Genomic DNA, 14,357 nt, shown 5'->3' with positions numbered 1-14,357 from the left:
GATGACCCATCTTCGAACTTGACCTAGGTAACATCAAAACAACCTTCCTGACAAATTTCCAGAATATTTGGATGAAAACTGCAGCCTCTAGAGTGTTAACAAGCTTTTTCTATTTTTAGCTCCTGTGACCTAGTTTTTGACCGGAGATTACCATCTTCGAACCCAATCTGTATTTCATTGAGACAAACATTCTGACAAACTTTGATGATGATCAAATCAAAACTGTGACTGCTAGACTGTTAACAACCCAATTGTTGACTACTAACGACGCACAATGCACGACGCACGACAATGGACGCCGGACATAGCCCCATCACTATACCTCACCATGACCACTTTGTGGTCAGGTGAGCTAAAAACATCACTGGAGTCCCCTATATATCGATCAAAATTAACACTCTTAAAATATTTGCAATAAAACTGTCAATATAACAGTATAATACAATAACAAAAGATGACAAAAAGACTTTTTCCCTTTCTATTTAGATAAATTCACCACTGAGAGCTCCACTGAACACTTTATCAATGCTACAACAGTCATGAGCCATGAGCACAGTCCTTCAATAAAACACTGTAAGCAAGAGAAAAAACATCAAGACTGAGTTTCAAAATAAATCCAGATACAAAAATCAAATGGAAAATTAGTTAAAATAAGCTGATAATGTAAAACTGTAACAAGTATGGGAGCAACCATACAACCAACAGTTTGACAAGAAACTGAACAGAGTAATAAAAGCAGAAAGAAGAAATCTCAGGATTCTCTACATCAGGATAAAGTGGACAAGCCTCTTGTTGTACAACCAACAGTTAGACAAGAAACTGAACAGAGTAATGAAAGCAGACAGAAGGAATTTCAGGATTCTCTACATAAGGATAAAGTAAACAAGCCTCTTGTTGTAGTAGCCATAGATTTTGGAACAGTCCATTCTGGGTTTGCATATTCTTTTATGGGAAATGAAGACAACATAAAGTCAGGAGAACGTGGAGGAATGCTGCAGGAAAATAGAGTACCTACAATATTGTTATTAAATCCAGACAAAACATTCCATTCATTTGGATACAAAGCACAAACTGATTTTCATGAGCTTTCTGAATGTGACAGATCTAAATTTTACTACTTTAAAACTTTACAAGAGCCGCCGCCGGGCGGGGGCAACACTCAACTTTTTACTTTCTCTAAAAGCAAACAAAGAAATGCTTGAACAAAATATCAATGTTTCTTTTTTTATAAAATGAATCATTCTGTTTTGTCACATTAGTTTTGTCTATATATTATATATATATAAATTTACTAATTTATATATATATATAAATAGAGACACCCAATTCGAAGTCACATGGTGGTGTCACGTTGTGAAGTCTTGTGGTGGTGTCACGTTGTGGAGTCACGTGGTGGAAACACATGGTGGAGTCACGTGGTGAAGTCAAGTGGTTGAGTCACGTGGTGGAGTCACGTGGTGGAGAAACGTGGTGGAGTCATGTGGTGGAGTCGAGTGGTGGAGTCGCGTGGTGGAGTCACATGGTGGAGTCACGTGGTGGAGTCACGTGGTTGAGTCTTGTGGTGGAGTCTTGTGGTGGAGTCTTGTGGTGGAGTCTTGTGGTGTAGTCACGTGGTGGAATCTTGTGGTGGAGTCACGTGGTGGTGTCACGTGGTGGTGTCACGTGGTGGAGTCAAGTGGTGGAGTCACATGGTGGAGTCACGTGGTGGAGTCAAGTGGTGAAGTCACATGGTGGAGTCACGTGGTGGAGTCATGTTGTGAAGTCACGTGGTGGAGTCACGTGGTGAAGTCACGATAAACAACAAGGTCTTGTCTTTTAAGTATGTGCTGTTATAATATGAAGTTGATCCCTTCAATAATAGCAAAGTAACAGCCGGTTAAAGCCAAAACAAAGTCAAGGTCATTCATGAGTGAAGGTCAAGGTCTGTCTGGTTATTTTTAAGGGTTATCCTTGAAGATTATTATGTTCAAGTTTGAAGACAATCCATTCAAAAATAACAAAGTTACAGCCAATAATAGCCAAAAACATGAAAATTTCAATAATTTGACCTCCGAAGTCAAGGTCCTTTATGAGTGAAGGTCAAGGTCTGTCAGGTTATTTTTAAGGGATATCCTTGAAGATTATTATGTTCCAGTTTGAAGACAATCCATTCAAAAATAACAAAGTTACAGCCAATAACAGCATGATCAAGCAAAATTTGGACTTCTAACCTTGAAGGTCAAGGTCATTTATGGATGAAGGTCAAGGTTAGTGTGGTCTACTGAAAGGTCTTGTCCAAAGGGTCTTTGTGGCCAAGTATGAAGACAATACACCAAGAAATAAAAAAGTAATGATCCAGGTATAAGTTTGCGGACGGCAACAGCAACGGCTACGACAACGCCGCCGTGACTATAACAAAAAAAAAAGTCGGGCTAAAAAAGAAAATATATCAAGAAAGTAATATTGAAAGAGAGATGGTAGTAAAAGATATTTCTGGTAAACCACTAGAAGCCATGACAGTTTTTACAATAGCAATAAAACATCTTAAAGATGAAGCATCAATGATAGTTTGTCAATCAATGCTTGGACTGAAAGAAACTAACTTTCAATGGATGATAACAATTCCAGCAATATCATCTGACTCGGCACGTCAGTTTATGAGAGAAGCTTCGACAATAGCAGGAATCCCAGAGAAAAATCTTCGACTTGTTCTTGAGCCTGAAGCAGCAGTTTTATACAGTACACCACGAATAATGACAGAAGCAATACTGTGTGGATTTATGTACGTACTTGCTGATTTAGGTGGAGGGACATTAGACATATGTGCTCATAAAATAATAGATGATGGTAAAATACAAGAAATATACCGAGCAACAGGAGAAACCTCTGGTGGCAGTGATGTTGATGATTGTTTTATTAACATGATGAAAACTTTAATAGGAGAAGAGGTTTGGAGTGAATTCTCAACTACCCACCCATCAGCATGTGTAAGCCTTGTTAATGAGTTTAGACTGAAGAAAAAAAGAGTTTAAATCACAAACAAATAATATACAATTGAGAATGGAAAATGCTCTGGTGCTTGTCATAAGAGGGGAAAAAAGAACTTGAATGATATAGTGAAAAGTCAAAATATGCCAGAAAGCTTAAGAATAATAGGGAACGATCTGAGATAAGCATCGTATACGTCACTGATAAGAGACCTGTTCTAAAAATAGCCACATATCGATAACTTTCGGACAAGGAAACTGGTTAATCTACATGTAGATTATACAATATGTAATGGTTACGAATACTTTTATTCACATTTCTCTCAATGGAAATGATGTTCCTGGGGTTAAACTTGCGTTAAAGCATGATTGAGATGGTTTAAAACCATCAGGAAAAAAAAAAGATGATATGGTGAAAAAGAAATAACTTTCGGGGCAATACTTTCCCTGCATGTCAATTTGAGAAAAATGCCGGCGCTTGGCAATTTGTTTTTGTTTCACTGTTTATCAAAATTAGAAATGGTGATATGATATGGTATGATTTTAAGAAATTGGGACTAAAAATGAAAAAGTATCTTTCTGTCCCAGATATACCGTACAAAATTTTGTTTATATGTAAAATACGCAGATTGGAGAAGTCATGAATCTATCCACCAAAGTGCTACGAGTATTATATTAATGACTATAATATCTTAAATTAATTCTTTAATAATTTTAGAATATGCAAAACTCTGCGTTTTTCCTATTTTACCTAATAAAGAATGCCGATTCTAGAAGTTACTTTATCAGAAATAATGTATACGTACATGCATGCTTGCATGTATATTTAAACTGAATTGACAATTGAGGTCCGTGATTTAACATACACTGTTTACGTATAGACAATAAAATACATTTGTTGTTTATTTTATGTCTCACACAAAATATTTGTTGTTAAAATCATCGCCAATTTAGAATTACTGGTGCATTTTGTAAACTTAATCTCATCAATCAAAAGAGTCAAACTTTTTTTCTGCCTGAATGACAAAAACCGTTTTATTGACAAATATAGAGGCCAGAGCAGATTGTGACATACGTTAAATTTAACTTTTCAAAAGTACAGTGTGTAGTTGTCCCTTTTCTTTTCACACTAAATTCCATTTCCAACTTGTTTGCATTCTACAATTTCTTAAACAAGAACCGGTTGAACCGGGTGATGCTCCCCGAGAAGGTTCTGGACACAGGAAAGTATAAAAAAAATGAACAAAGGGCAATAACTCCAAAATTAGACCAGGCTTTGTTTAGGTTCTTGAAGCGTTGCAGTTCTATCCAATTACATCTAGCTACATACAAAGTTTCATGTTGATATCTCTAATAGTTTTAAAGTAATGTCCAGGACAAAAGTCAAAAAGTAAAAATAAACAAAGGGCAATTACTTCAAAATAAGGCAAGGCAGAGTAATGATTCTTAAGCACTGCACTTCCACCCAATGAGACCTATCTATCTACAAAGTTTCATGTTAATATCTCTTATAATTTTAGAGTAATGTCCCAGACAAAGTTCAAAGTGTCAAAATGAACAAAGGGCAATAACTCCAAAAGTAGGCAAGACAGTGTTACAGTTCTTGTGCACTGCAAACTTACTCAATGAGATCTATCTACCTACAAAGTTTCATGTTGATATCTCTTATATATTAAGAAATATGTCCCGGACAAAGTTCAAAGTGTAAAAATAAAACAAAGGGGGATAATTCAAAAATTAGGCAAGGCAAAGTTAAGGTTCTTGTTCACTGCACACCTACTCAATAAGATCTATCTACCTACAAAGTTTTATGTTGATACCTCTTATACTTTTAGAGTTATGTCCCGGACAAAGTTCAAAGTGTAAAATAAACAAAGGGGGATAATTCAAAAATAAGACAAGGCAGAGTTACGGTTCTTGTGCACTGCACACCTACTCAATGAGATCTATCTACCTACAAAGTTTCATGTTGATACCTCTTATACTTTTAGAGTTATGTCCCGGACAAATTTCAAAGTGTAAAATTAACAAAGGGGATAATTCAAAAATTAGGCAAGGCCAGAGTTACGGTTCTTGTGCACTGCACACCTACTCAATGAGATCTAACTACCTACAAAGTTTCATGTTGATACCTCTTATACTTTTAGAGTTATGTCCCGGACAAAGTTCAAAGTGTAAAATAAACAAAGGGGAATAATTCAAAAATTAGGCAAGCAGAGTTACGGTTCTTGTGCACTGCACTTCTACTCAATGAGATCTATCTACCTACAAAGTTTCATGTTAATACCTCTTATACTTTTAGAGTTATGTCCCGGACAAATTTTCAAAGTGTAAAATAAACAAAGGGGGGGTAATTCAAAAAAATTAGGCAAGGCAGAGTTACGGTTCTTGTGCACTGCACTTCTACTCAATGAGATCTATCTACCTACAAAGTTTCATGTTGATACCTCTTATACTTTTAGAGTTATGTCCCGGACAAAGTTCAAAGTGTAAAATAAACAAAGGGGAATAATTCAAAAATTAGGCAAGGCAGAGTTACGGTTCTTGTGCACTGCACTTCTACTCAATGAGATCTATCTACCTACAAAGTTTCATGTTGATACCTCTTATACTTTTAGAGTTATGTCCCGGACAAAGTTCAAAGTGTAAAAATAAACAAAGGGGAATAATTCAAAAATTAGGCAAGGCAGAGTTACGGTTCTTGTGCACTGCACACCTTCTTAATGAGATCTATTTACCTACAAAGTTTCATGTTGATACCTCTTGTTGTTTCAAAGTTATGTCCCGGACAAGAAAAGGGGACGGACGGACGGACGGACGGAAAGACGGACGGACAAGGCGGCGACTATATGCTCCCCCGAAATTTTTTCAGGGAGCATAAATATTGCATGTACACAAAGTAAATATACGCTGATTAACATCATGTATAGTGTGAACTCCCTAATCCCTTGTCCGAAAGTCAGTACAGGTGATGTAGAGGTAATAAGGTAAAATCTATTTTTAGAACAGTGTTACCTTCAGATCGAGGCTATTTTATTTACCTTACACTAATACTTAACAGAGAGATGCTGGAAGAATTATTCAAGCAATTAGTTGATAAAATCATTAGCAAGTTGTCTGATGTACTAGACCAATGTGATGAAAATGAAATGAAAACAAAAGGGCCATGATGGCCCTGAAGTCACTCACCTGTATATAGGCCCCCCGGAGCAGGGCCAGTTTAAACCCCAGGGCTTTTATTTGAACAAACTTGGTAGACACCCATTAGAAGATGTTTCATGCTAAACATCTAAGGTCTAGCTCGTTGGGTTTTTTTAAAGGAAGATTTTTTAAGTTTTTTCTTTACACATATATTTAAAGACAATGACACCCCTGGGGCAGGGCCAGTTTTTACCCCAAGGCTTTTATTTGAACACTCTTTGTAGACACTTACTAGAAGATGTTTCATGCTTAATATCTAAACTCTAGCTATTCAGGTTTTTTCGAAAAAGATTTTTAAGTTTTTACTATACACATATATTTAAAGACAATGACACCCCTGGGGCAGGGCCAGTTTTTACCCCAAGGCTTTTATTTGAACACTCTTTGTAGACACTTACTAGAAGATGTTTCATGCTTAATATCTAAACTCTAGCTATTCAGGTTTTTTCGAAAAAGATTTTTAAGTTTTTACTATACACATTTAAGGAAAATCATTGTCCCTGGGTCGGGGCCAATTTTGACCCCAGGGCTCTTATTTGAAGAAACTTGGTAGACATCTATTAGAACATGTTTCATGCTAAATATCTTAGCTCTAGCTCTTTGGGTTCTTTAAAAGAAGATTTTTAAGTTTTTACTATATTTAAATAGGGAAAATCAATGACCCCCTGGGGCAGGGCCAATTTTGACCCAAGGGCTCTTATTTGAACAAACTTGGTAGACACCCATTAGAACATGTTTCATGCTAAATATCTTAGCTCTAGCTCTTTGGGTTCTTTAAAAGAAGATTTTTTAAGTTTTTACTATATACATATAGGGAAAATCCATGACCCCTCTGGGGCGGGGCCAATTTTAACCCCAGAACTTTTATTTGAATAAACTTGGTAGACACTCGCTAGAAGATGTTTCATGCCAAATATCTAAGCTCTAGCTCTTTGGGTTTTTTAGAAGAATATATTTAAAGTTTTTTCTTTTGGTTGCCATGTCAACCAGAGTTCTGCATGGAATTAAATTCTTTGAACAACTTTGTTAAGGCTTCACACAAGGAACATCCCTGTGAAGTTTCATTATGATCTGCCTTATGGTTGTTTTAAAAGTGTGAACAGACAACGGACGATGTACGACGGACTAAGAGTGATCCTAATAGCTCACCCTGAGCATATGCTCAGGTGAGCTAGAAAGAAGTAAATTCAAAAGTAATTTTGCTTATTCATTCTGCTCTTTTTCAAAGTCCCAGACAAATAAGATTCTAATTGGGACTGCAAGTACTTTATGATATTCCACATACTTTATATTCCGCTAGCCAAAACTGACTAAATTTGTCAAGCAAACATGTCAAATACTGCATGTACTTTGATTATTAGCAACATAAAATGAAAATTACAAACCTAACAAAAGAAAGAGCAAAGTCACAAAACATGAAAAGGTAATAGGTAAACAAGAGGCCCAAATGGGCTTGTATCACTAATCTGAGAAAATGGAAAAGGATTTAAAAAGTTATTTAATAGTGTCCCATGGGCATGATTTAGCCAGATTGACTATATTCAAATATGTTAAAAGTTTAATCATTTAAAGGTGGATTGTCTATAATATGTGTTAAAAGTGTAAACATATACTGGTTGGAGACCACCAAAACCGGACAACCATCAAACCCGGACGGCCCAGAAAATGCTTAATTTAGTATTTTCTTTGTTCAGTGGATGTCAGTCACTTTTTTACCAACAATAAATGCATGTTTCTTCTATAATTAAGTAAATAAATTTATTTCAACCTCCGTAACTGGTTATATTTTAATGTCTATTTCAAGAATGTTGACGTTGAAATTTGGGGGCTAGGAAAGCAATGCCTGACCTCATATACCAGCTATAATCATTTGCAGAGTAAACAATAGAATATCCAAAATTTCAGCATTTGTTGCTGACATATTGTATATCATGTTAAAAATCAAAACACTCAAGCTTTTATCTGAATTAAATCACGTCATGTACATATCTGTCCGGACACATGGTACTAGCGTAGACAATTTAGGTAATTTTGATACCCTCCTTGTTGGGCCTCAGATATAAGTGTCAATACATTCAGAAATAAACAAACTAGTTTGTAAGTTAGGGGAAGAACTGTACCTAGCTGAACTGTGTCAAATTTTTATGTCTCTATGTTAAAAATTATGAAATCTGTACGGAAAAATGTTCAAAAAAAGTCTGGTTGATGGTTCCCGACCAGTAAAGTGAAAAAAAGGAAATAATAAAGATTCAGTATAGTGCAGAAATGCAGTCATATAATAGTAATAATCTACTGCTCCTGGTATCTTTAACAGAACTAAACCCAATCTCTTCAAATAACTGCCAACTTCTCCACATCCACAAGTGTATCAGAAGTGCAGGGAAAATAAAGTTAGACACACCATATTTACTAACATTTACTTTCTTTTGATTCGATAGGTTATAGCTTACACTTTGTCTTATAATAGAATCATTAAAGTATTTTGAAGAAAACCAAGCTGGTCAAAGCAAAACACTGCTTATTTAAGTCCAAAAATTAGACCTAGCCTTATATGTTGTCCGTCTTATGGGTGAGCAAGTGCAGTATTTACACACCCATAAGTCAGGTCCCATCGAAATCTTTTGATGCAAAACTCTTTCTACTAAGCTATATTCCAGGTACAAATTATAAAACATATAGAGAAAAAAAGATAAACTAAAATATGTAAGACAGGTAAAAGGGGCTTGTGGTTAAAAGGCTATTCTATTTGGGAAAGATTAGGATTCTTATACAGATGTTTGACACATGACAAAGTGCAACATCAGTTGCTAAATATCAAATAGAAGAAAACTTGTACATATGTTCTAGCAAATCTATACAGTATAAAACAGCTCCCACTTTTGTGTTAAAGTACACAAAACTGCACTGAAAATTATCTTTTATCAGACACTTATTTTACAAACAGACAAATAGTATAAATCTGAAATATTTTTTAACCTCAGAATCTCATGAAATTGTTAAAAATACAAGTTTGATTAACCGAAGTTGAAAACCCGCAAGCGCATAGTATATACAGCTATTTATGAAAAATATTTCGCTCATAAAATCAATCATTCCATGAGAGCTGCTTTATACAATTCAAAGTTACAAAGTGCAAAGGGAGATCACTCCAAACTAGACAAACCTGCTGACCGACCTGTAGAGCCTTACGAACAAAGTCTGACACATATTTTAACAGACCATGAAGAGTTTCAAGTAAAGTCTGCAGCATGGACAGAACCACTTTACTTTCAACACCACTGTTGTCTTCTCCTTCAAAACACGCAGCTGATACCTCGAAAAATATTGTAGTAAAGTAGTCAATGAGACCTGAAAAACAAAATTAATCTTTCAATCTGTTTGTTGTTGTTTTAAGTCATACCCATACCTAATGGTGTAAATTTAAATTGCAGCAATGAACACAACTGGCAGAGAAAATCCTTAAGATTGGCTACAAGCATTATTTCGGACATCAGTGGCTCCTGAATAACTGCCAAACTTCAATATGCTAATTTATAGCTCCCTCAATTGAAAGGACCCAAGTCCATAGTCCCAGATAAGATTTGAATCCACATCAATGAGGGGCAAGTAGTTCAAATTCAGAAACCCTAACCACTTGGCCACTAAAGCCCTAATCTTCATAACATGATGGTGTAATGTAAAATATCAATGCTATAAAAAAACCTACATTTCTATAGCAGGCCAGTTATAAACTAAATAATAGTATAACAGACTCTATAGACTTATTTACTTTATTGTATACCTATTCACTTTAATATTTCATACCTTGTTCATATTCACTTTAATATTTCATACCTTGTTCATATTCACTTTAATATTTCATACCTTGTTCATATTCACTTTAATATTTCATACCTTGTTCATATTCACTTTAATATTTCATACCTTGTTCATATTCACTTTAATATTTCATACCTTGTTCATATAACTCCTTCATGTTTGTTTCTTTATGACTGACGAGACAGTTCAGTATACCAGCTATACTCTGCATGGCGCTGCTCATTGGATTATTCTGGTGATCCTGTAATATTCAAAAATCAAGATATTTATTACCTTTAAATACTCTGCTAGAACTGAAAGCGATTTACCTTTGCCACTAGCTTGGTAAGCCTGCACATCCGTGTACTAATACCAGCCCTATAGTGTTGGCTAACAAAAAATATTTTTTTATTTAGCATTGCATTACTTGTATTTTACTTTTTGCAAAAATAGCAAAATTGATCATCCATGCATTAAAAGCCCACAGCAATGTCCTTTGAGGCAAAACCACAATTTTTTAGCCCATGTAATTAAGTGAAATCACATTAACCCTTAAGGAGGCGTCATATGACCTTGGGACACAAACAGAAATGGTGTTGACTTTATGAAAGGGTCGAGTTAAGAACACCGAAATATAATATTCCGAATCGCATTTTTGCCATTTGAATGTTAAGTTGAATCTATTTCTAGGCCCTTCAAGGATATTTGCTTTGTCAGAGCTGTTAGATTTACACAAAGAAATTAACCAATTGTGGACCAATAATTTAATTTTGTTTGTACTGGACATCGAAAATCTCTTACAACATACATATATATATATACATTCATACTGCAGAACTTACCAGTAATACTTGAAATATCACAGATACCAGGCCTTGTTGTTGAAATTGTTTTATGAATGCAGAATTAGACTCTAGTAAGGCAAGTAACAACTTGAGACCGTAGTAAGGTAGTGGGTCCTGGTCCAACAATATCTGTTCATAACTGAAATATAAATGAAATATAAATATAAGTTATCATAACACTGTAAATTTTAATGTAAACATTCATTAGAAAATTGTGAAAATTGTTTATATAATTTATGTAGTGCAACTCCCACGCAAAATTTCCTGCACAAGAGGGTACATTTAGTAAAACAGCCATAAGCTAACCAGAGGAACAAGATAAACTTTTAGCAATACTTGAAGCCGTTATGGCACTTTTTACAAACTCTAAGAATCAAAATAGTCAATAATGAAGGCCAATATAGCACTTTTGAAAAGAAGCTGTCCTGTTGGCTCAATAGGTAGAGTGTTGGACTGTGAATTGGGCAACCTGGGTTCGATTCCCAGTCAGTGCAGGTCACTTTCGTTGTACTTGATCCTGAAATCATTTCTCAGTCATTCACACTGTACCTCTGCTCTGGCATGTACAGAAGTTTCAGTTCCTTGCCGAAGTGAAGGCAACTAGTATTGGTAAACTGCTTGACAGCTTGTCCAGGAACAATGCGGTGGCTGAACTGTGCTCTGGTAAATTCAATGTGGCTTACTGCCGTGATCCCCAGTGTAAACTATCTACACCACCGTACTTTTGAAACAAACATGGTCATATTAGAAATTTGACTCTATATATTTCATGCAAAAAATGGGCAAAATGTGAGAACATACTGTGGGAACAACTTCTCTCCTATAATGATATGTAATCTCTTTGTATCGACCTTGCCATTGGTTGCCACGGCATCCTGTGTCAGGAATACAGTCGCCATCTCAGAGAACAAGCTTAGTGACAGAGCTCGGGTGTCACCTGTAATAATAGTTCACAATAGTTTATTAAAACATATCTGAGGCTGTCACCTGTCATAAATGTTCATAATACTTTAATTTTATCATATCTATTTACATACACGCCAAATTGTCCCTGATGTCCGGGACTGTCCCGGAGGCTTTTTCTGATGAAACTTACTCTCAATTCTGTTTTTTTATTAAACCCACATTGCCGGTAGGACCTACACACATATTTAAGGTGAAGTTCAACAGCTAGCAGCTGACAGAACTTTATACTACAAGTAATCCCCGGCTTGCAAGAATTATAACATCCAAGCCAAGTGGGTACTGTTGTATAACTAGCCAGATAGTTAAATGTTAATATCCTAGCAAAGTATATACACAGGGAATTGCTCATGTTCCTGTTTACATTACGATTATTAAATTTTGCTTATAATACCTGTTTAATCATAAAGTCACTTGGTAAGTAACCTATTTAAAAAATAAACAAACCCCACAGAGCAAAATCCTTTAAAAGTTTTTGGTTGCTGCTAAGAGTTGTTGTTCTAGAATAAAGAAAACTTTATTGTAAATGTTTACTTTGAAAAGAAATAATTCTTGTCATTTTTTGTTCAGATGTACCATAATAACTCTTCAGACCGTCACTCTGCAGAGATTATACTTTACCACTCAATCTGAAATTCTCAGGCTATATTCTATATAGAATTATCCTTACCATTTTGACTAACAACCAATTCCGCCATTATTGGAAGGATTGTCTCCATGACAACCACACCATGATCCATGAGCAGTGTGGGATGCTGGGTTATACCTTCTAGAACTGACATCACTGTGTTTACAAACTCTGATACCGTTATTACACCTTTGAAAAAATCAAAACCAGGCAAGGGTTAGATACAAAATATTCAACAATAAAGCAGCATAACTTGGCTTTTTTTAATTCATGAAAATTACGAAAAATGTAATTAAATGCAGACAAAAATACTGTCAAACATAAAAATTAACTGATTTTTTTAGACTAGTGTATGGGACTTGAAATCCAAAAATAAAATACCTATAAGGTGTCATAATAAGTAAAAATAACTCTACTTGTTATAAGTTGAAGGGTAGAAATACACTGATAAAAACAGTAAATTCTGAAATGTTTTACAAAAATCATGCATTTCATTGCATTTCACTAAGACCCTAGTCTCCTCCAATATTAAAATTTGCAAATTTGCTCAAGTTTCTCTAGACTTTTTTATCGAAATGTCAATTTCATGAAAGTTAGTTGTTTAAAAAATCAAATGACAAATAGTCACAGATCATTGATAAAAATTGAAAAGAAAAGCGAACAAAAATCTGGCTCTATTTTGAAACTATAATTCTAAAAAGCTCTCTAAAAGCTTGCTGACAATAGGACATATCATTGTGAAAGTAAAATCTAGAATACCGAGAAACATCCTGTCAACTTTCTATATATAGAAAAAAAGCACAAGTGTTGTATTTATAAGTAACTGAGCTTAATGAAAGATTGAATGTGTGAAATGACAGCTTTATGAAAAGTAAATTGTTTAAATTAAATAGAAACATATACAAGTAAACAACTGTTTTAAAATGAAAAAGCATAATAATAACTTGATAAAATAAAGAATAGATGAACCTGGATGGATAGGATGGGATGGGATGGGATGGAATGGGATGGGATGGATGGATGGGATGGATTGGATGGATGCATGGATGGATGCATGGATGGATGAAGAATGATTTACAATAAGCACTGTTACATCTTGTATAAACTGTTGAAATGACTACATCAAAATAATGGAAAATATATTAACACATGACCAATACATAGTATATTAAGCTCTTGATAGAATAACAAATTCAGACGAGCTAAAAATTATAAATCTAGCTCTAAAATAAGATATAGAACTTCTTAGGGGAAAAAATATAGATATATACAGTATACATGTTTATTATTTACTTGAATATAATATTGAGAAAAATTGATGAAATAAAATGCTCATTTTCATTTTCCGTATTTTCATTGTAAAAAATTATTCATGCAATATTTATTGAAATATATAATGAAAATAAATCCTGTATTTATAGAAGAAACTTGAATATCCTCTATTATATACAAGTATAATAAGACGGTCAATCTATGCATAATAATATAAAAGAACAAGCTCTGATTCACGCAAGCTAGAAGTACTATATTTAAAACTTCTAAACAAAAAGCTCCATGATTTTTTTACCTTTACACTTCTCTGAAGAATACAGGAGTATCGTGTTAGTTAAAATATCTAAATGAAACCTCCTCATATCCAAAGTAATAAAATACAAAAATGAAAAAAACAAAGGTCTTTCGTAACAAAAACAAAATTTACTAAAAATTGGTATTAGTTTATAATGTTACCTAAAACATAATTAAACATATTAAAGTATCTCTTTCATTAACAAAAACAGGCTAAACTTCATCTTAAAAACCATACAAATTTAGCTTTAGATAATGCTTCAACTCATGTATGTTAATACTAAAGTTATAAACGGATAAAATTGTCTTGTAACCTAAAATGTATTTAGGGTAATACAATAGTTCATTAAATATATCTGCAACTACCAATTCTTTACACTTATGCATTCA

The 14,357-nt window shown here is 34.4% G+C and overlaps 1 protein-coding gene across 1 annotated transcript in view; it reads right to left on the bottom strand.

Moving 5' to 3' along the window:
- The window catches only part of LOC132757753 (serine/threonine-protein kinase ULK4-like), a 52,086-nt gene that overhangs the window by 25,389 nt on the left and 12,340 nt on the right, over positions 1-14,357 (bottom strand). The window contains exons 7-11 of the mRNA XM_060749140.1: positions 12,444-12,590; positions 11,612-11,747; positions 10,808-10,949; positions 10,122-10,227; positions 9,331-9,515 (exon numbers count right to left, since the gene is read on the bottom strand). Of these exons, the coding sequence (XP_060605123.1) occupies positions 9,331-9,515; positions 10,122-10,227; positions 10,808-10,949; positions 11,612-11,747; positions 12,444-12,590 (716 nt within the window). The remainder of the gene's footprint in view (positions 1-9,330; positions 9,516-10,121; positions 10,228-10,807; positions 10,950-11,611; positions 11,748-12,443; positions 12,591-14,357) is intronic.

The sequence above is a fragment of the Ruditapes philippinarum genome, unplaced genomic scaffold (genome assembly GCF_026571515.1).
Source record: "Ruditapes philippinarum isolate M1 unplaced genomic scaffold, ASM2657151v2 ctg1015_1_1_1_1, whole genome shotgun sequence".
Lineage (NCBI taxonomy): Eukaryota > Metazoa > Mollusca > Bivalvia > Venerida > Veneridae > Ruditapes > Ruditapes philippinarum.
Note: the sequence above shows the minus strand (reverse complement) of the source record. Positions and strands in the feature narration are given on the sequence as shown.